This window comes from Vipera berus (genome assembly GCF_964194415.1).
Source record: "Vipera berus genome assembly, chromosome: 3".
Classification (NCBI taxonomy): domain Eukaryota; kingdom Metazoa; phylum Chordata; class Lepidosauria; order Squamata; family Viperidae; genus Vipera; species Vipera berus.
Genome location: NC_138204.1, coordinates 129,723,683 through 129,746,545, shown reverse-complemented (window position 1 = coordinate 129,746,545; position 22,863 = coordinate 129,723,683). Strand labels below are relative to the sequence as shown.

Below are 22,863 nucleotides of genomic sequence, written 5' to 3'. Positions count from 1 at the left end.
TTTCAAATGTCAAGTGACAACCCTCCTTTGTAATTGATATCAAAGTAAATAAAACATTGATGACTTCCAGTCTAATGTAATTTCCTGCTAATCTCCTATGGTTAAAATAATCAAATTTTTATATAATGTAAAAAGAATAGCTGGTTTTCATTAATTAGGCACTATTGTCATTACTGCCATGTGATTTTGCAGCTTCATTGAAGATAATTAGTTTTACATATGTAATATAATCTTCCTACTGTTTATTATTATTTATACATTAATTCATCTTTTTAACTTAATAAAAAGAAAAATGGAAAAGTACATATTAAACCTAAAGATATTTTTAAAGACTGATTCTCAGTCTCTTGACCAAGCTACAATGCAGAATCTTCTTTCCTTTTACATATTAGTTTATTTCTTGTTTCATTGTTTCCAAACTTAATCCAATTTCTTTAATGTCTAGTGGTTTATCTGCTATTTAATATAAAAGAACTAGGAAATATTTCATCTTTTTTTGGTGAAAACTGAAACAGAAAAGGCTATGGAAAAGCTCTTTTTTTTCCTTCATAATTTCTTTTTTCCCCACATTAGTCTTCATATCTCTATCTCAAACTACAGCAAAACAGAATATGGTGATTTTTTTTGGGGCCTACCCAGATCAACCATTCTTAATGCTTCTATTTCTAAATCTTTCAGCAATACCATTTTTCAGCCAGTTGTCTAATGTATTTACTAATAGGATGCTGTAGATCTCTGCTACCAAGTTGCATAAATATTGGAAGATCTTAAAACTACGTTTTCAAAGACTGCAGTAGAACTGCAATAAAACAGCAGAAGCAAAATGCAGCACTGGATTAATTTATAAATAACTATGTGAAGCCCTCCTGTGAAGTATTCCTGTTACTTTTATTTATATTGAGACCTTGAAAGTGTCTTTTTTTTCTTTTGCACATAGCTCTGACACTTACACAGCTATTTAGTTGCCTCACGGTGAAAATGCTTGTCAGAATTATAAATTAAGCAATCTAGGAAATATATAAAAAGGGGAAAAAAGGGGACTACTTTTGGAAAGCCATCTTGTAAAATGGGATTTGCAATCTCGTTAATGTTCACAATTCAGTTGGTAAAACAGCACAGCTCTCCCACTTCAAAATGGGGACCGCTCTCTTGTCACACACATATCATTGGTTAATTCTTGAGAGAATTTCTATTAGCTGTCTCAGATGAAAGGCCACATAAGATAATTGAAACTTGGTAGTACCTGTCTCTCCAATCTTTTCCAGTTTCCACCTGCATTAACAGCAGAGAAAGAGTTCTCCAGCTGAGGAATAGGTAAGGTTTGCAATGGAGAAAAGAGGCCGGCTTTAGACCAGTGTTTCTTAACCTTGGCAACTTTAAGATATGTGGATTTCAATCCCTATAATTTCCTGAAGTCCACACATCACAACTTTGGCAACTTTGAGAAACACCGTTCTACATGAACATCAGGAGCTGCAGAATACAGGCAGGCGTTCAAGAAGCAAGTGTTACCTGTTCATATCCTTCTGTACAAATACTTTAATCATTTTCTACTATTTTAAAGAGGGTAAATTATTTGATAAAAAAATTATTTAATGATATTCTATTAAAGCAGATTTCCCCAACCTAAAAAATTCCACTTAATTTCAGTTTTAAATCTGTTTTGTGAAGATCAAATTTTAATTAATTTTATAAAAGTTTGTTTAATTTTATTTTCTTAAATAAAATTTATTTACTTGTTTTGCTCTGTGAATACTTAAGTACATAGAAGCTAATTATGCTGGAATTATTGTTTCTATATTTCATTTGGTTTGTGACAGTACAATTAATTTTGAGTTGCAATAGTCTGCTGTATAGCCTTCTATCATCTTAGGACACTTTGGATTCAATTGTTTAAAACACAATTATTCTATTTCTATTAATATAGCTTCAACAGATATAGAGACAAAAGTGGGGAGGAGACATCACTGTCTAAGTACTGTCATTATGACAAGAAGTCTGACATAATTGAGGATGTTTGTTAAGCGAACCCTCTGTAAGTGATAAGTTACAATCAGCTTAAAGTACAGATAATCCTCAACATACAACCTCAGTTGAGCCCAAAATTTCTGTGGCTAAGCAAGGCAGTTGTGAAGAGAGCTCTGACCCATTTTATGGCCTTTTTTGCCACAGTTGTTAAGCGAATTACTGCAGCTGTGAATCATGCAGTCCTTAAGCAAATCTGGCTTTCCCCATTGATTTTGCTTGTCCGAAGCCAGCTGGGAAGGATTACAAATGGTGATCACAGTGCAGCTATCATAAATATTCCAATTCTCAAGCACCCACATTTTGATCATGTGACCATGAGGTTGCTGCAGTGGTCATAAGTGTGAAAGCCGCTTTTCTCAGTGCTCTTCATTTTTTAAAAAATTTCTTTTGATTTTTTCCTCACTGGTTAAATCATACTTCTTTGTTTTGTTAGGTTCCACCTTTAAGTCTCTATCCTCGAATTTGTATTCAGTTATTTGTTTTATTTGCTCCTTCTGTATTGCTGTTTTTGGGGATTTTTTTGTTATAAAGTTAAATTGGAGATGAATTGGTTTATATTTTCAAAGTTATTTTGGATTTCTTTGTGGTTTGAAATCGTTGTTTGAATTAGTTGCAGCATATCATATATCCCCTCTTGAAAGGTATTTATTTTTTCTTGATAAGTTCTTTCTGCAAGTCTCTGATTTTCCATGATGGCCAAAAATCAAGGTTTTCTTTTCTCTGCCAATAGCTTTGGAGTCATAGTAAAGTAGATATTTGTAATCCAGAAAGTTCAAACAGGTGTTTTTTTTCCTGAAGTTTATAATTCTCTTTGTCTGCAGCCCAGATTGTATTTTTTTTGTCACAGCTGTTCTCTATTGATAGAAGCTTTGAAGATCACAAGCACAAATTAGTTTTTTCCAGGTTTTGCCAAATCCTGTATGAAAGCCATAGCTGTCATAGTCTTCATCCACCACTAGATGTCAGCACCAGTTTATTTTTCAGTTTTCCAAATAAACAGTTGCCTTTAAAATGAGAATCTTAACCATTCAGCAATTTCAAACTTATCCAGATTTAGGTTTTATATTCATTTCATTTCATTTCTGTGTGTTTTGGTCCTCCATAAAAGGTTTAATTCGCCACTTCCGTTAGTAAAAGGGTGGGGCCAAGATCCCCCTCCTTCACTTTAGAGGTTTTTTGTTTCTTAGGATTTTTGTTTCTTCAGGAAAGTTAATAAGTAGGATAGAGAAAATCAATGTTTTTACCCAGATTCAAACACGCTGTTTACAATCAGCTTAAAGTAGTACTTTTTGATTTCAGTTGCTTGTAGCTTGGGCTAGACTCTGAAGTTAGGCTAGCCTTTCTCATGTTGGTTTCTGGAAGGCTTCTCCTGGACCAATCGGGTCAACCACCATCTCTCTGTGGTCTATGGGACTTCTTTCCTTCTTTGTCACCTCTTTGGGGTGACCTCTGGCCCATTTAGGGTCCCCTAAAAGGAAGAAAATCAGCCAAAGTGCACAGAGCCTTGAAATCCCTCAACTGCTGCACTACTGCACAAGACCAGAAGTCCTGCTTTTCTCAGTGCTCTTCTAACTTTGAATGGTCACTGAATGGTTCTAAGTCGAGGACAACTTGAATACTACATCTGCTTTCTAATTAATGGATGCAGGCAATGGTAGTCCCTAGATTAAGGATCCTAGCTTAGTATAACTGAAATGAGCTTAGAGTAAAACACCTTTATTTCCATTTATGACATGCTGAATAGAATTAGATTGAAGTGGCTGGTACTCTTCTTGCTGTTAGGGAATATTTCATGCACCACATTGCAATGAAAACTGGTATCCTGAACCAGTATTTTGCTTCTGAGGGCCTTTGAAAAACATACGAATGTAAGAAAGTTAGTTTCTATTTGTTGATTAAACTAAAGTATATGATAAAGTGAATAGATTTGAATTGTGCAATGTTCTTGCATGAATACGGAACTGAAAGCTGTTTACTGAATGTGATTAAAAAATGTACAATGTGAGTAAAGCATGAAAGAATACACGAATGCTGTAATTTTTCATTGTTTAAAAGTGATAAATATGTGTGGTGTGATGGGTCTTTGATTATTTAATAAATTTATGGATAATTGTGTAAAAATGCTTTGATATTAGAAATATGATGGTGGGGGTCTGAAGATAAAGCCATATGATGGACTGAGAACCAGAATGACAATAAATGTTAGATAAATTGCATGATGCAAGAATCTCTATATGGGAGTGTTCCACCAACTGTAGAAACCGATATTCAAGAAAGCCTTGGTGGGTAGAAGAGGTTCTTGGTGGCAGAGATAAAACCTCTACATGAGGAGACAGGTGTTCATCCATTTTCAGGTAAATATATACTGTCTGTAAATTATCAACTTTAAAAAATAAATACTGTAAATCTAAGTTACATATGTGACAGGATAAGGGATCTGAGAAACCAAAGAAAAATTAGACTAGGAAGCAGCCTTAGATATATTCTCTAAATCTGATCATAGGAACCCAAATCTAGTACTTATTTTTAACTAGTTTATTTATTTTATTCATTTAGCATGCTTATTACTGCTTCCTATGCAATTATCTCTGAAAGAGTTCACAAAATATAAAATACAAGGATTAAACAATATATCACTAACAGTATATTTAGACATAATTTTGACTTGGATGGAAGAATACCAGAAAATACTTTAGGTCAGACTGGGAACTCAGATTGGATAGTTGAAAAAATATCCTGGGAAAAAATCTTTAATAAACTATATCCACATCATTGCCAAAAATACTAGGTGCAACCAGGATATAAGTTCTAGTCCTGCCATAGAGATGAAAGCCAGCTGGGTGACTTTGGGTCAGTCACTCACTCTCAGGCCAGCTCACCTCAGAGATTTGTTGTGGGGGTAAATAGGAGGAAAGAGTACTGGTACTTTTACTATTTTAAGTAGAATATGAAAAAAATGGGATAAAAGTCTTTTTTTAAAGTTGAAATTGAGTTTAATTCAAAGGAGGCTTACATAACAACAATAACAACGATGATGGTATAGTGTGGGTAAAAGCATACACACTGACTCTACATAGAAAAATATAAAGAATAGTTCCAGTGGTACTGAAGTTACCAGCACTCTCTTGTCCCTGCTCACTTTGCAACATATGCCCCATTAATAGTGTGTAACTTTCTAGATACATTCTTCACTTCTGAAGAACTCCGTGGTGAATGGAATCAAAGAATATAACCACAAAAGGAAACTGTGCCAAAAAAGTATTTCATCACTAAGAAGTTTATTTTTAATTGCACTTTGTGTATCTGACAGCTGTAATTTCAATCCTATTCTAGACTCAGTGTGTGGTATGTCTGCATTTTGTTTTGTTCAATTTATACCTTTCCTTTCTTCCATCATGAAACCACCCCTGGAGCCTCTCTTATTCAGAATTCTCATTTGAAGGATTCTCCCTCCCTCTTCTTTTTTCTCCTCCTCTTCCTTTCATGTGCATAATATGAAGCCAGTTTAGATCACTCTGCCTTGTTATTTGCTTTTTAGAATCCAGTATTTTAAGTATGTTTTTGGAATAACCAATCCTCGAATATTTTTTTCTTCTTTTTTAAAAATATATGACTTTTAAAATGTACGTTACCTGATCTTTTATAAGGTTTTTTTTCTTAAAGAAGTATTAGTCACTATGATACATAGCGTGACGCTGTAATGAAAAGGAAAGCCGATCTTTATTTTAAACAAATATATTTGTGCTAGAATAGTAGCTGGCAACTCTTTCTCTGTCAGTTCTAAAGAATCAGTTACATCACACAAGGGAAGGCCGCTATAAACTCTTTAAGTATTTAATTTTAATTAAGTCTTACTTAAGGCATAACTTTGCCTCTTTTCATTCTGCCTGAACCTCTTCAAGTATTTTTACATGTTTGGAGCAGAGAACATTTTTAGTACTCATAAAAAAAAATTTCTCTGTCTTTATGTTTAATTTATGAACTAATGATTTTCAGCATGCATATGGAATAGCATTAGAGTATAGATATTTGCAGGTTTTATATGAGTAATATTTCTTTGTTACTCTACCAATCTAGATGAGAAATATGTTATTAAAATGTTTGTGAAGCAACTAATGCCCAAATTTTATCTTGATATATGTTAAGGCTGATACATCTGTTTTCATGCATGTGGGCTAATATAACTTGATCATCCCATTATTTTTAAATGTCTACTAACTAAAGAATTTTCAATATTGCACCATCATTACCATTGCCATAATTAACAGTTACATTTTGCAGTCCAGCTTGCTGTACCATATACATCAATGAAAACTATACACACACACATACACACATAAAAAGAAATGCTGACTTCCCAACTCTGACTGCATTTGTCTTTCTTTTAAAATGAAGCATACAGTGAAAGTGTTTGTTTCCTAATTTATCTATGAAATTTTCGGAAGTTATAATGGAACATTTAAGATCCAAATGTAAGCTTATTCTAGATTATAGCATTACAGCACTTGGTGAAAACCCACATCAATCTATTACAACTGTATAATGAATGTGTAATTCATGTGGTCAGAAGGACAAGTAAAGTAATTTCTAGAATATCTCCTAAGTGTTTATTTTCAGGTTGTAACATTGACAGAAAAGTCATTTTGCATATTATTTTTGTCATTGGTCCTAATTTATTTCTAGTGGTCAAATATTTGACATTAATGTAATGGACGTTTTTTCATAAATTTTTACAGATGTCAGAGTCATAAGTAATACAAGTATTCTTTCTGTAATCGTATAAGAAAAAAATCCATTAATGTTACCTTGGATACATAACCCGGAAGGAAAATAGAAGTTTGGCTGGATCGGAAACCTGCTAAATAATTAAACTAGAATATAGAAATTATTTCATTATTTTCTTTACTTATCCTAAATTTGAAATCCCAGATCTGGATGCTTTATCAAAGTTCTTAGTTGCATCAGAAATTTAAGAAGAGGGAAATTGGAAAACATCTACAGAATTAAGTCAGACATTTTTGAGAACTAAGAGAAATGATATTCTCTTTTCTCTTTCCTTCCTTCATTTTATTTGTGATTGGGCGTAAATTGGCCTTCAAAGAGAACAAAGCTACAGGATAATATATAATAAATAATATAGACAATGCAGAAAATTGCATTTTAGCACAAGTCTGCACATTTAAACTGAAAATACTATTTGTAGCATTCAACATAATTAATTTTGAGGTAAACGTGAACAAGTTTGTGACCTGGTTAATACTGCTTTTGTTTAACTTTAAAACTAAGTCTAAAGAAAACAGTAAAAATGAATATAAGCTTATTTAATGATCCCATCATAAACCAGCTAATAACTGGAATGCTTTTCTTTCATTCAGTGTCCACTATTTTATAATAGATTAATTATACGGACGATAAAGTGCTTCTGATTTCATATGTCAAAATATATTTTAAGGAAAATCAGTAGCAGCATCTGCATTGGCAGATTGATCCATGTTGATTCGGATTAATTTATAATGACAAAGTAGAGCAAGGTTGTCATTGAAAAACCCATCAAGTAGCTCTATGAATTGGTTTCTAAAAACATACTCTTCTAATAACTTACTGTTTACCCGAACTGTATTTAGAAGTCAGGCACTATTTGAATAACTTAAAATTACTTACATTGATGCTGTTACTATCCAAAATGGATCATACTTCATTTCTCCCACATGCAGGTTTAATTCTAATTGTGGTTATAGAATGTACAAAGTTTTTTTTATTGAAATTTACAAATGAAATTCGTATCTATTGTCATTATTACTCTTGGCTAATATTATGCAGACGAGATGAATGGATATTAATTGCTTAAAGTATTTTAGAGCAGGCCCACATTTAATAGGCAACATTCTTTAATGGTTTTTTTTCAAGAAAATTCCAAATTGAATACAAAGGGAACATCAGTATCAGAGGGTTTAGTTCTCATTTTTATGCTTATTGATGGTTAGTGTTTTTTCATATAGAAATGACTTATATCTCATTATGTTTCCAGGGATTATAATGTACTTTTTTCTCATTTTTTTCAAACCCCTGTTTATATGTGTGTATTTTTTTTCCTCTGCCTAGACCTGGTTAACCATTTCTGTGAACAGGTCCTCAATTTTTTACTTTGTCCCTACTTTCCTGTCGTAGCCCCATCTTCCCCTGGTGTCGACTCCGTACCCTTACAGCGCACAGGCAGTCAACTCGCCACACAGAATGCAACAGCGACCTTCCAGAGGGCCAGCTATGCTGCCGGCCCTGCCTCCAATTACGCAGATCCCTACCGACAGCTGCAGTATTGTCCTTCTGTTGAATCACCATACAGCAAATCTGGACCAGCCATCCCACCTGAGGGAACCTTGGCTAGGTCACCTTCTATTGATAGCATTCAGAAAGATCCCAGGTGGGTGAAACTTTTATTTTTTCTATTATTAATTCATAAAGAGATTTACAGCAACCATGGGTGTCAAGGTGGTAGATTATTGCATAAACAAATAACCCAGTTCCATATTTTTAATGTAGTTCTATTTCATAAGCCAAGCCCATTGGCCAGCAAGACTATTATAAAAATGGAGTTTTATTAGCATTTTTAAATCTATTTACCTTTTTAACAACAAAAATAAGAAAATGCATACTATAGTGTCCTTCTGTTCTGTTTTCTCTACAAATGTCTTGTATGCAATTGATGTATATTAGTGTTTTTAATTACGCTCCTGTTAGTAAAGATTGCTTTTGGTAAAGTATTTTTTAAAATGCCACTCTATTTCCTAAGCCAGGAAGCTGGTGTTAAATGTTTCCAAGAGTATTTTCATATGAATTTTTATTTCAATATAAAATGAAATCAAGCAGGAGTTACTAAAATACACAAACAAACTTAATTAAAATATGCAACTAATTTTTACAAGACTTCTGTTGCCAAGTACTGTGGTTTTTATGGCATTTAAACAGGACAGACACAAAGTGTATCCAGACATCAGTGTTAGGCTGGGAGTTTTAAACCTGGTTTAGGTTTTTTGCCTATTTTTAAAAATCATTTTATACTTAATGAATTCTTTGGTGTTTATGTGGTCTCTTTGCTAGGGCATTTTTGTTCTAAACCATACATGGGATAAAATTTAGAAGTCATTGTGTTAGATTTTAAATGTTTCTTCTGAAAAATATACGGCTTTCACTGCTTAACATGCCACTGTTTAGTATGTTCCTATGTGACAACTTTTTTAGAATTACAGAATGCCTCATAGCCTCATTTGCTGGATGGCTCCCTGTTGCATTATAATTTCAAATTTGAATCAAAAGGGCAATCCATGTGCACAAATGTAGCCAATAGCTGGGCCACTAGGATGGAAAGCCACAGAACCTCTTCCAAAAATTCTGGGGATTGTTGCACCTGAACTGCCTCCTGCTTGCATTAGTGGCTTGATAGTTCCCTGCCAAGGGGCCTTATCTGGTGTGATGTATAAGCACGTGGCTAGAGGATTCATCTGTTCCTTGTGCATTGGGAAGACAGACCAATCTCACAGGAGATAAATTTTATTAAACTTTATTAAAATGGGAAGTGTAAACTGTAAAAAAAAAATCAAAAGGTTTTGGTATTAAAAGGCAAAGTGCAGCGTTGGAGGAGGTGAATTACAGAGTTTTTAGATCGCAGGAAAACAACAGCTGACAAATTAAAGAAGAAAAGAATCAAAAGGAAAGAAAGACCATACGATGATGCTGGTTTTTTACCAGTCATAAAAAGATTGAAGTGGGAATCAAATGATTTCAAATTTAAAAAAAAACCCTAAATAATGCCTTCCTGCTCAGACTATGGGATGAATACAGACTGAGATTAGACGCACTTCACTAGCTTATACTGAGAAATAACACCATTAGGCGATCAAAGTTGACCTAGCACAGCACAGAAAATATAAGCTCAGTGCAATTCCTGGCTAGACACATTACCTATAGCAGTTTCTGAAGCAATGTTCCCTCTGCTTTACTTACTTGGAGTTACTAGGGGTTTTTTTTTGTTTTTTGGAGGGGGGATATAAATTTTAATCCAAGGCAGTGGAAAATGAATTTAGAACATGCTTTTACCTCAGTCTCCTTTTAGTTGCTTTGTCTCTCCAGCGGGAGGAAGTAACTGACTCTCAGAGTATGTGATAAAAAACCCTTTATCTCAGAATGTGTATTCTGTGTCTGGCCTAAACTGTTGTGAATGTCTGCCACTTAAGCAGCATTCAGAACAAGAACTACAAAGTAAGTGTTAAAAAAAGTTCTGAAAAATGAAAATCCAATTCTTCTGCTCTGGAAAACCTTTAACTATTTTGGCAATGGTTTGCTCTCCAAGCTTGTTTCAATTTATTTTCTGAATGTTTTGATATCAGACTAGGTAACATCATCAGCAGGAGTTTCTTTCCCTAAAGGAAAATGGGACAAAAAAATCCTGCTGCTGATGTTACCTAGTCTGATATCGAAACGTTCAGAAAATAAATTGAAACAAGCTTGGAGAGCAAACCGCTGCCAAAATCTAAAAGCTGAGCTATAGGTGTTTTTTTATTATTTCAGAACCTTTAACTAGGTCTAAAAGTTCGCCTCTGTGTTGCTTAATTTTGGGCCACTTGCCTTTCTTTCTCATATTTCCCAGTTACTTCCCAAGTTATGTTTTATGTGTCTGTTTGAAATCCAAGGTTTTGTTTTCTAATTGTTTTGCAATAACAATTTCTGAACCTGCTATGTATCTGCATTACAGTGGGAATTCTTATAAGTTCCCAGAAACCTTTGTTAGAAAAAGTTGAAAAATTAGGAACTCAGCTTTAGACAAGATGTAGCACTGTTTCCGGCACTGTGCAACATTTATTATTATTTTTAATGAAACCATTGACCACAGAATTCCTTTCCCACATCAGTGACTTATAGTGCCTATCACTACCCTGACAGTTTCCTATTAAAGTGCAAGTTAGACTTTCTAGTTCTTCCAAATTATAATTGTGCTTCAAATGCTTAAAGCCAAGGTTTTGGAATATGTGTCTGTGAACATGAATTAGAGTTGGACAGTACTTTCATTTCGATTACACAAAGATGATTCAGAGCACATGGGAACAGAAGTGAAGCACTTGTCTACAAATCTTTAAAATAGCTATTTCTTTCCCCAGGGTTGCATTTAATCCCAAGAAAAGGCATGGTTGCTTTAAAAAATGCAAGAAGGAGCTATGTTTAGGTGCCTTTCTGGATCAGAACTGAAACACTGCACAAACCTGTCTCATAAACACATACAGTACATATATTCTGTAAGGACAAGATTATGAATTTTACCAAAAATATAACTTATGGAGTTTGTGTTTGAAAGACTCAATTTATTGAGAAGGGGATTATGACAATGCCCAATGGAATTCTGCAGAGATGATCCCAATTGTTGGGCATACACGAAAAAGAGCATGAATGATAAAATATCTGAAAGAGTAGATATACAGTTGCAAGAAAAAGTATGTGAACCCTTTGGGATTATGTGGAGTTTTGCATGAATTGGCCATAAAATGCGCTCTAAACGTCATGTAAGTCAAAACAATAGAAAAACACAGTCTGCTTAAAATAATACTACACAAACATTAGCTGTTGTCATGTTTTAATTGAACATAAGATGGAAACATTCACAGTGCAGGGTGGAAAAAGTATGTGAACCTTTGGACTTAATAACTGGTTGACCCTCCTTTGGCAGCAATAACCTCAACCAAACATTTCCTGTAGTTGCAGATCAGACCTGCACAACGATCTGGAGTAATTTTGGACCACTCCTCTGCACAAAACTGTTTCAGTGTAGCAATATTCTTGGGATGTCTGGTGTGAATCGCTCTCTTAAGGTCATGCCACAGCATTTCAATCGGGTTGAGGTCAGGACTCTGACTGGGCCACTCCAGAAGGCGTATTCTGTTCTGTTGAAGCCACTGTTTTGTTGAATTACTTGTATGCTTTGGGTCATTGTCCTGTTGCATCACCCATCCTCTGCGGAGCTTCAGTTGGAGGACAGATGGTCGTACGTTTTCCTGCAAAATGTCCTGATAAACTCTGGAATTCATTTTCCCATCAATGACAACAATCCGTCCAGGCCCTGAGGCAGCAAAGCAGCCCTAAACCATGATGCTCCCTCCGCTGTGTTTTACAGTGGGGATGAGGTTTTGATGTTGGTGTGCTGTGCCTTTTTTTCTCCACACATAGTGTTGTGTGTTTTTCCCAAACAACTCAATTTTGGTTTCATCTGTCCGCAGTTTATTTTGCCAGTAGTGCTGTGGAACATCCAGGTGCTCTTTTGCAAACTTCAAACGTGCTGCAATATTTTTTTTGGACAGCAATGGCTTTCTCCGTGGTGTCCTCCCATGTACTCCATTCTTGTTTAATGTTTTCCTTATTGTAGATGTGTCAACAAAAGTGTTAGCATGTGCCAGATATTTCTGTGGGTCTTTAGCTGACACTCTAGGATTCTTCTTTACCTCATTAAGCATTATGCGCTGTGCTCTTGCAGTCATTTTTACAGGACGACCACACCTGGGGAGAGTAGCAACAGTGCTAAACTTTCTCCATTTGTAGACAGTCTGTCTTACCGTGGACACATGAACATCAAGGCTTTTGGAGATACTTTTGTAACCCTTTCAAGCTTCATGCAAGTCAACAATTCTTGATCGTAGGTCTTCTGAGAGCTCTTTTCTGCGAGGCATGGTTCACATCAGACAGTGCTTCTTGAGACCAGTAAACCCAAAACAGGTGTGTGTTTTTAAAGGGCAGGACAGCTGTCAGCAACACATCCAATATCATCACACTGATTGGAGTCAAGGTTGGCTCACTCCTGGCTCCAATTAGCTCTTGGAGAAGTCATTAGGCTAGGGGTTCACATACTTTTTCCACCCTGCACTGTGAATGTTTCCATCTTATGTTCAATTAAAACATGACAACAGCTAATGTTTGTGTAGTATTATTTTAAGCAGACTGTGTTTTTCTATTGTTGTGACTTACATGACGTTTAGAGCGCATTTTATGGCCAATTCATGCAAAACTCCACGTAATCCCAAAGGGTTCACATACTTTTTCTTGCAACTGTATTCACATAAACCATCAAGCCAGATTAACATTAGTTACAATTGAAAGGCTTAAATGTGTTCCAGGCAACATAGCAAACCATAATCAATCACTTGGATGCTAGTTTTTCTTGGTAACCCAGTGATCTTTGCATTGGCTAGTCAGAGGAACACTTCCCAAGAATTTAGTTTTGCTGAGGTAATAATTGGGTTACAAGCGTACTCTACAGTTCTTGATCTGCAGCTACAGTCTCCTCATCCTTCCATTTAAGACTGATGTTTTTCAGGTCTTCCTGAAATGTACGGCACTAGGTTTTCTTTGGCCTTCATCTTTTTCTCCAACCATCTGGTGGTATCCAATTGATTACAGTCTTTGCTGGATGTTGCTCACTCATACGCTTGTAGCACAATGTAGTTAGCACAGGACATGATTGATGTAATAATTACAACAATACTGTCAAGCTAGCCAAACAAATGAGGAAAGGCAGATGATTCCTTCATTTTGTCTTAGTTCCTGCAAAGGTCAAAAACAAAGTTAGAACAGTTGCAGAAGTGATTTGAGTTTGTGGTTATTCTTTCACCCTGTTTTCTTGAAGGGTTAATCTTATATAACAATACTAATTGTTAGCTATTAGAGCTGTCAGACCTGGATTGCAGAAATGAAGACAATTATTAGATGGCAGGAAGAAATTACCATGTTCTGTATCTCTTTAACACCATTTCTGGATTTGCACAACATGCTAACCTGTGGTTAATAATGTTATCTTAAAGCAACTAGTTAATAACCAGTTACTTATATCTAATGGGTTTTGCAGCTCAGAAACAGTATGCCAACTTTAAGCTATGGCCTGTGTTTAGATGATACGATAAAAGGACTACCAATATTTGGGCTGCAAATATTAGAACAATCATTAGAAGGCAGCAAGGAGTTACAGTTTTCTGTATTCTTTGCTTTCATCTAATAGTCTTTCAAACTTTAGCAGACATAGTGATTTTGCAGATATTGTAGCCGTACTATACCAATACTTCAAAAGACAACATAATCAATGGGCCTCAACTTGACATCAGTTTATTATAATTGCTTCACTTTGCAGGAATACTAGTGAAAAATTAAATTAAAATAAAAAAAATTAAATGCAAAGTATATTTAGGCTCTGTTCAACTATTATATGGCAGCAAACCTTACTGCAGTTTTGGTATTTCCTATAGAGACTTTTATAATATAGTTGTTATGGAAATGCACCACAGGCCTTGTTTCTGACTAATGGAAATGTTCCTGTTAATATTCAGAGGCTTTCCTCCTCTGGCTCTTGCTTTGAAAGTTCCATTTCATTCCCTCTGCTGAGTTAAATTTCCTATCATGGGGAGAAGGAAAGTTACTGGCTTAGTGTCTTCAAAGACTCTATATCAATAGGCCTTCTTGTATCCCTTGCTTTGTTCTCTTTTCAAGGGGAACAGAGCTTAATATCCCATATTCTTTGTGGACCATTGACATTCATATTTGTCTCACTATCTAGGAAGAACACTATGCTCTTTTCACAAGCAGTTTATTCATTCATTTTTTCATGGGGAAAACCAACTGATAATGAAAAGTATTAATTAGAATCTTCTTGCAATTCTTATTGTGAAAATACTGTGAGAGTAAAATATGGAGGGCAGAGTATAGATTGAAGATAAATTGATTTTTTTTCCCCCTGGAAGAGTTCTTACAGTAAATCTGACTTATTTGTTAGGATTTGTTTTCATGCAACACAGAATAAAAGATCAACCACAACATAAATGCCAGTATTGTGCAGCTTTACAAGCATTTCTTTTGTCTCCATTCAAGTGGTACAGATTCACATAAAGCCAAACCAAAATTCACTGTAAGATTCTGTTATTGTGCCACCTTTGTGTCTTTGTGCCATAAACATGCAGATAGATTGATGTCTATGCGCATGCAAGTGCTGTGGTGGATAAGAATAAGGTGCCAAAATAGGAGTGGGAGGATTCAGGTTCTAGTCTAGCATGAATTCCAGCTGGTTGAATTGGGCCAGTCACTCACTCTCAGCCCTAGACTGGGAAGTTAAAAATAATTCTCTATATCAAACTGTACAGGGACAGTATGGTACATTAAAGTCCTTAATCATTAATAAGGTGGCTTTCAGTGAATTCATTTATGTTGATAACACACATACACACACACACACACCTACACCTAAACACACAACAAACACATTCTTCAAGGACTGACAGATCTGACAGAATGAGGCAAAATAACACAAGTGGGGAGAGCACTGCAATTAACAGCTGCATGCTGAATTTTTCTTATTTCAGATACATCTTGTGTACTTTGTTATATAAATTTTACAGTGTTTCCACATATATAATACATATTCACCACTTTTAATTGTTTAAAAAATTATGCCATGATCCTACCATTTGCAGTAAGATGCCACCTCTATAAATATGCAATATTCTGCTGGCATAAGAAGTTGTTTCTGCTAACCAAAAGCACTGAGTAGGTAGCACCACAAATTTATGACGATGAAAGAAGCTGGAAGGGGAAACAATACAACTCTTTGAGACTTGAACAAGACCTTCAAACAGAAAGTTGACAGCATACATATGTTAACTGTATTGGACTCATACTGTTATTATGTCCTTGGCTGTAATTACTTTAGCCAATTTATCTTTTTAATGATATTTTCATATTATCCTTCCATCTTCATGGCAAAAGGGACTCTGGTATTCTGTAATGCTAAACACACTGACTACTTTGTTTAGCCTGTTATTTAAGTTTTGTTTTCCTGTGTAGTAGGTACACAGACAGTTGTGCCATATTCAGAAAATCACATTTACATAAATTATTTCTTAATATATTGAGTGAATCTAATCTGTGTGGTCTCATTTTTAATATATTTAATATATTTTTATGTATTTGGCACCCTGAATATAGTCCAGACAGGAATTATATTCGGATTATATTCAGTGTGCTTTCCCTCCCCCTTTCCCCTCCCCCTCCCCACTTGAAAGGAAGCCACACATGAGCCATCATCATGAAACACCCAAACCACCTTGTCAAATGAAAAAGCCAGTCTGATGTAGCAGTTAAGATGAAGCCCAGGGAAGCCCACTGAGTATCTTATTTATTTATTTATTTTATTTATTTAGTTATATTTATATACCGCCCTATTCCCTGAGGACTCAGGGCGGTTTACAGGGAATTAAAAATCCAAAATACAAAAATTAAGAACCAAATTAAAAAATATTAAATTAACCCTGTAGTCAGTTAAAAAGAACCCCAAATTAAAAATTCCTCCTCAGTCTGGGCCCGAGAGCTCGAAGAGCCAGGTCTTCAGGCCCCGGCGGAATGATCGAAGGTCGGGGGCAGTTCTCAGCTCCACCGGCAGCTGGTTCCAGAGGGCAGGCGCTCCCACCGAGAAGGCCCTATCCCTGGGTGTCACCCGCCGGCAGTCTCTTACCGGCGGGACCCTGAGCAGACCCTCCCTGTGGGAGCGCACTGGGCGAAGGGCATTTGATGCCGGCAGCAGGTGTTCCCTCAGATATCCCGGACCCAGGCCATGTAGGGCTTTATAGGTGATAACCAGCACCTTGAATTTCACCCGGAGGGCAACCGGAAGCCAATGCAGCTCACGGAGTAGAGGTGTTACATGGGAGTATCGGGAAACCCCCATTACAACTCGCGCGGCCGCATTCTGCACCAGTTGAAGCCTCCGAGTGGTCTTCAAGGGCAGCCCCATGTAGAGAGCGTTACAGTAGTCCAAACGGGAGGTCACAAGCGCATGAGTAACTGTGCGTAGGGCGTCTCGGTCCAGATAGGGACGCAACTGGCGCACCAGGCAAACCTGGGCAAAAGCCCCCCTGGTCACGGCTCCTATATGGTCTTCGAAATTGAGCCGTGAATCCAGGAGGACGCCCAAGTTGCGAGCCCTATCGACGGGGGGTAACACCTCACCCCCCATCATTGAGGATGGAATAACTTGGTTAACCCGAGATGCCGATATGCACAGCCACTCAGTCTTGGCGGGATTGAGACGAAGCCTGTTTCTCCCCATCCAGACCTGAACCGCCTCCAGGCACCGGGACATCACGGAGAGGGCATCACTGGGTTGGTTCGGGGTGGAAAGAAAAAGTTGGGTATCTTGGGCAAGAAAACCAAAAGACAGTAAATCATTAAAATCTTAACAATGAATTCTCTAATTTTAAAAGCTGGAGGGAAAGTGGGTTTGTTGTGTATGATGAATGAGTCTGATGATCTTATATTATCATAATTTTAACCACTGGTTGAGGATTGCATTCAAAGGTATTTGCAAGCTAAAATGCCAAGAAAATAAAATGCTGATTCAAGAATCATTTCCTGATTATTTGTTCCCTTATAGTTAAAGTAGTAATAGTCATTCAAGGCAGCATATGCAAAATTGGGGGGTGGGGGTGGAATCTTCTGTACGAATACAGAGAGTCCTCAACTTACAACCACAACTGAGCCCAAAGTTTCTGTTGTTAAGTGAGATATTTGAGTTTTACTCCATTTTATGACCTTTCTTGCCACAGTTATGAAATGTAGAATTGCAGTTGTTAAATTAATAGCGCGATTGTTAACTGAATCTGGCTTCCCCATTGATTTTGGTTGTGAAAAGGTTGCAAAAGGTGATCACATAACCCTGGGACAGGGCAACAGTCATAAGTATGAACCAGTTGCCAAGCATCTGAATTTTGATCACATGCTGCAATGGTTGTAAGTGTGAAAAATGGTCATAAATCACTTTTTTCAGTACCCTTGTAACTTTGAACATTCTCTAAATGAACTGTTGTAAGTCAAGATCTACCTGTATTATTCATTGGTTTTTGCATTTTTATTTTATTTTATTAAAAAATTAAAAATTCAGTAGAGATTTTATCTTTGTAATAATTGTATTGGTAGATCCATTATGAATCCCCATTTATGCTTCTTTTCTGAAAGTAATTTAACAAATGGTTGAATATTTGAATATTAAAAAAAGGATAGAGCTTAACAGTCAGCCTGAAATAGAAGAAGGTATAAAATGTAAAAACAGCTTTTATTTCCTTCTTCCTTCTTTTATATTTTCCTCACTTAATCGGAGAATCTTTCTTTCTTTCTCACATAGTTCTTAAAATGAAATTTATCAATGCATTATGCAACAAGGGATTTTGTTTTTCAGCCAGATTGTTGCAGAGTTTGTTGCTGTTTACTGCTGAGAAGGAATGGTGGACCACAGTTACCCAGCTAACTTCCATGCCTAAAAGAGGACTAGTTACCTGAAACTTCCTGCTTCTATTCCAGCACTTTAACAACTACACCACTTGGGCTCTTCATTTGTCCTCCATCTTTTTCTTTTAAAAAGTTAAAAGATTAGTCTTGCATAAATAAGGATAGATGCACAAAAATGTCCTATTAAGATTCATATTTGCATCTTACATCATTTTGTTTTGTTTTTTAAGGGTTCTTAAATGTTGCTCAAATGTTCTCCCCTTAGGTAATAAACATCTCATCCTTATTTCCATGCCTTTTCTCATTGCAGTTCATCATTGCAGCTTTTAAAATACCATTTATTCCCATATAGATTCCAAAACTTTGCATTAAAGAAATCTAGCATGTAATGGTTTTATGTTGTAGAGCGACAGATCTAGATTAAAAATCAGTTTTATATATATTAGATTATTTATTATTCAGTCCAGATGACTTGTAGCATTGGGCTCCTTGAATTCTTCCTCCTTACAACTACTTTCCTGGGACTCTTAAATGAAACTACTAGCAACTCAACAAAGGACCTTTTTATGCTCTGTATTCAACAAATGTGGACTAATCAGGCAATAGATATATACACTCAGCTTTCAACCTGATATAACTTAAAGTCCCCAAAAGTCATCCATAAACTTAATTTCATTAAATGCTTGCTTTACTAGCTGCTTACAAAAGTATGGAAATAATTATAATAATGTTGTTCATTAATTGTTAATTAAGAAAGTTTTATTGAGAAGAGAAGAATTGCAAAACAACAGATGTTTTGCCGAGGATAAAGAAAAAATCTGGCAGAAACAAAAAATACATTTTTAATCAGACTTGTTATTTTTTCTCATAAGTACAGAACAGAACAACAGAGTTGCAAGAGAAGTCTTCTAGTCCCAACTCCCTGCTCAGGCAAGAAACCCTATACCATTTCAGACAAATGGTTGTCCGATCTCTTCTTAAAAATTTCCAGTGAGAGTATTCACAACTTCTGGAAGCAAGTTGTTCCACTGATTAATTATTCTAACTGTCAGGAAATTTGTCCTTACTTCTAGGCTGATTCTCACCTTGATTAGTTTCCATCCATTCTTTGACTCCCTCTTCTTTGTGGCAACCCCTGAGATATTGGAACACTGCTATCATGTCACCCTAGTCCTTTTCATTAAACTAGACATACCCAATTTCAGCAACTGTTCTTTATATGTTTTAGCCTCCACTCCCCTTTGTTTTTATTTTATTTATCAAACCCTTTGCATACAATTTTACATTTTCTAAATTTCTACATCTAAACATTTAGAATTTTTTTGCCTAATATAATTTTTGGATTTAATGTCAACTTGGCAAAAGATATCATGAGTTACAATTCCCCCAAATATCTAATAAAGTATTTTAAGCTTTTGTTTATTTTTGGACAAAGATTTAAAATAAAAAATACTGTTAAATTATTAATACAAATAGTGTTAAAAACAAACATGTTTATAGAAGATTCACATTTAACCAATGCCATCTAATACTATGTGTCTGGGACATTGCGTGGTTTCATGACTAATTGTGGTTGCATAATTTCATGCTTTGGAAAAGGGAATATAGTTTATAGATTTCTATTTCATACTGTAACAGTTTCAGGTTATGTTGAATCACAAATATTTCAATAGAAGTTCTCATAAAAAATGTGATAGCTTTTTCTAACTCTCAAATCAAGAGAAACATGTATATGAGATCTGTTCCATGTATTACACAATATGAGAAAACATACCTAGAAAAGTCATTTCTTCAAAATATATTGAATGAATCAAAAATTACTGATTTGACAAAAGTTAAAATATGACAAACCTGCAATCATAACAGTTGACTACTGTTTATAAAGTATAAAAGTAAAAAAAATCATTCTATTTCAGGGTTAGACGGATCCACTTTATATTTCTAGAACTCCAGTATTTACTACTGAAATCAAAGTGTCATTTATTTCTTTATGAATACCTCTCAATTTGATTGACGTGGGAAAATAAATATTATGTAACTTATGTGAAGTTCAACATTGGCAATTGTACTTGCTCTATACTAAGCAGTCACGTCTCTAGAGTAATTGGAATTCACAATAGGAAAGAATTTTACCAGTTACTGGATCCGATTGTCAACAGACTGAAGTGTTTTGCAAAGAAAGAACTTTAATATATTATAATTTGTGGCAGAGATGTGCTGCTATCAAAGATGAAGTTTTACTGAGACTAGTTTAAGAATCCAAACTTAACTGTCAGTATAGTTTGATGCATGCTGGACCTCATCCATGAATTTGTGCTATTCTTTGAAGCCTTTTTGTTGTTGTTCTACCAAAATTACTCCTAGGCATGTAAAATGTGTTTTTGTGCTGTGTTACGTTACTGTTCAGAGAAGTCTTGTTCATCATAATCTACAGTAGCAAGACTGTGGCATATATGGCCTCCTCCATATTTTGTCAAATCATATTCTGGGTGTACATTCTCATCCATATTAAAATGTTTTGGAGTTTTTTAGATAGATAGATAGATAGATAGATAGATAGATAGATAGATAGATAGATAGATAGATAGACAGACAGACAGACAGACAGACAGACAGACAGACAGACAGACAGACAGACAGACTGACTGACTTTAGATAGATAAACTTTAGATAATAGACTCAAGGTCATCCTTGTGTCTCACTGCTTACATGAATTTGCAAATAATTGATATTCAGGGAATATTCAGAAAAATGATAATATGGATAAATGGATATCTGTTCCCATAGTCGGAATTCCCTCCTATTGCTCTCCATTTCATCTTAAAAGCCTTGTATAAAAATGAAAAGAATCTGTTCTCTGTGTTGTAAAGTAGATAGGATGGGCTAGAATGTCATTAGCTGCAGGGGAGGAGAAAGTCTCTTTGTGTGCACCTACCCAGACTCAACCAGGGGTTGCTGTTGGGGTAATGAAATACAATATACCATTACAAAATCCTCTTCTGGTGTTGCCAAGTGAAACAAACTAACTTTTTTTCTGACGGTGTGCTAATGTACCATATAGAATGGATTAAATTCAATCTGACGGCATGCATAAAGTAAACTGAATTTACGTTTATTGTCACAGCATTAGATATCATGAACTTAAGGCAGCAGTACATTAGTATTATAGTGGCACTAGTAGCCAAGCCTCTGCAGTCATGTTTTAAATTGAGATCAAAATGTTAGTGTGCATTCATGTTTTCCCTTTTAGGTTGCTCTCAAAAACTGTTCTCACTTCTTCCCCTACTTCACATGCATGATTCCTTAAGTTGAAGCTAAACATAAAATCTTTGACAGTCCTTAGCAGTTGAAGAAGATGTGGACAGCAGGAGGCAAGAGGGAATTAGTATTGGTGATAAAATATAGATAAATAAGGAGGTGATTCTCTATAATTTAGAATGTAATAGTATATAAAGATGGCCAGAAAAGAAGATTCAACAATTGACTTGTCACAAGATGAATGAGATGGTAAAAGGCCTTCAAACTTGACATTTCATATGGAATGGAATGGAATGGAATGGAATGGAATGGAATGGAATGGAATGGAATAGAATAGAATAGAATAGAATAGAATAGAATAGAATAGAATAGAATAGAATAGAATAGAATAGAATAGAATAGAATAGAATAGAATAGAATAGAATAGAATAGAATCTGGAGGGGACCTTGGAGGTCTTCTAGTCCAGCCCCCTGCTCAAGCAGGAGAACCTATACCATTTCAGACAAATGGTTGTCCAGTCTCTTCTTAAAAACTTCCAGTGTTGGAACATTCACAACTTCTGGAAGCAGGTTGTTCCACTGATTAATTGTTCTAACTGTCAGGAAATTTCTCCTTAGTTCTAGGTTCTCTTTGATTAGTGTTAATATCATGGAACAGTTAAAATTGAATAGCTTGGAAAATATGATTCTTATATTGTACTATAGGTTTCATAAAGCAAAGCAAGAATTCTCATCATTAAGATGGATAGCCAGGATACCCCATGTCTGGGTTTGTTTGTTTTTATCTTTCAATGACAACCTAGAAAGTGCCTTAAAAAGTCAGCTAAAATTGGTTTATGGCTTGTTATGTTTGAAAGCTGAAAGAAAAAAAAAATAAAACAGTTTAATGCTTACATTTTAGCAAATATTTCAAAAGTTCAAGTATTTAAGCAACAGAATTTATAAATTTATTGATGTAACATTTAAAGAAGTAACCAAATTCAGATTAAAGTACTGAATTCTGAAAATTATAGAAATTTTGCATTTATTTGTTTAGAATAAATGCTCCTAAATCCAACAAATAAGGGACGCGGTGGCTCAGTGGGTTAGGACGCTGAGCTTGTCGATCAGAAGGTCGGCAGTTTGGCGGGTCGAATCCCGAGTGCCGCGTAACAGAGTGAGCGCCTGTTACCTGTCCCAGCTTCTGCCCACCTAGCAGTTCGAAAGCACGTAAAAATGCAAGTAGAAAAATAGGGACCACTACGGTGGGAAGGTAACAGCGTTCCGTGCGCCTTTGGC

General features: G+C 35.6%; 1 protein-coding gene across 1 annotated transcript in view; it reads left to right on the top strand.

Annotated features, from left to right (window-relative positions):
• CTNND2 (catenin delta 2) overlaps positions 1-22,863 on the top strand; it is a gene marked incomplete at its 5' end in the record, with an annotated part of 412,468 nt that overhangs the window by 209,621 nt on the left and 179,984 nt on the right. The window contains one exon of the mRNA XM_081326152.1: positions 8,197-8,449. Coding sequence (XP_081182278.1) covers positions 8,197-8,449 — 253 coding nt within the window. The remainder of the gene's footprint in view (positions 1-8,196; positions 8,450-22,863) is intronic.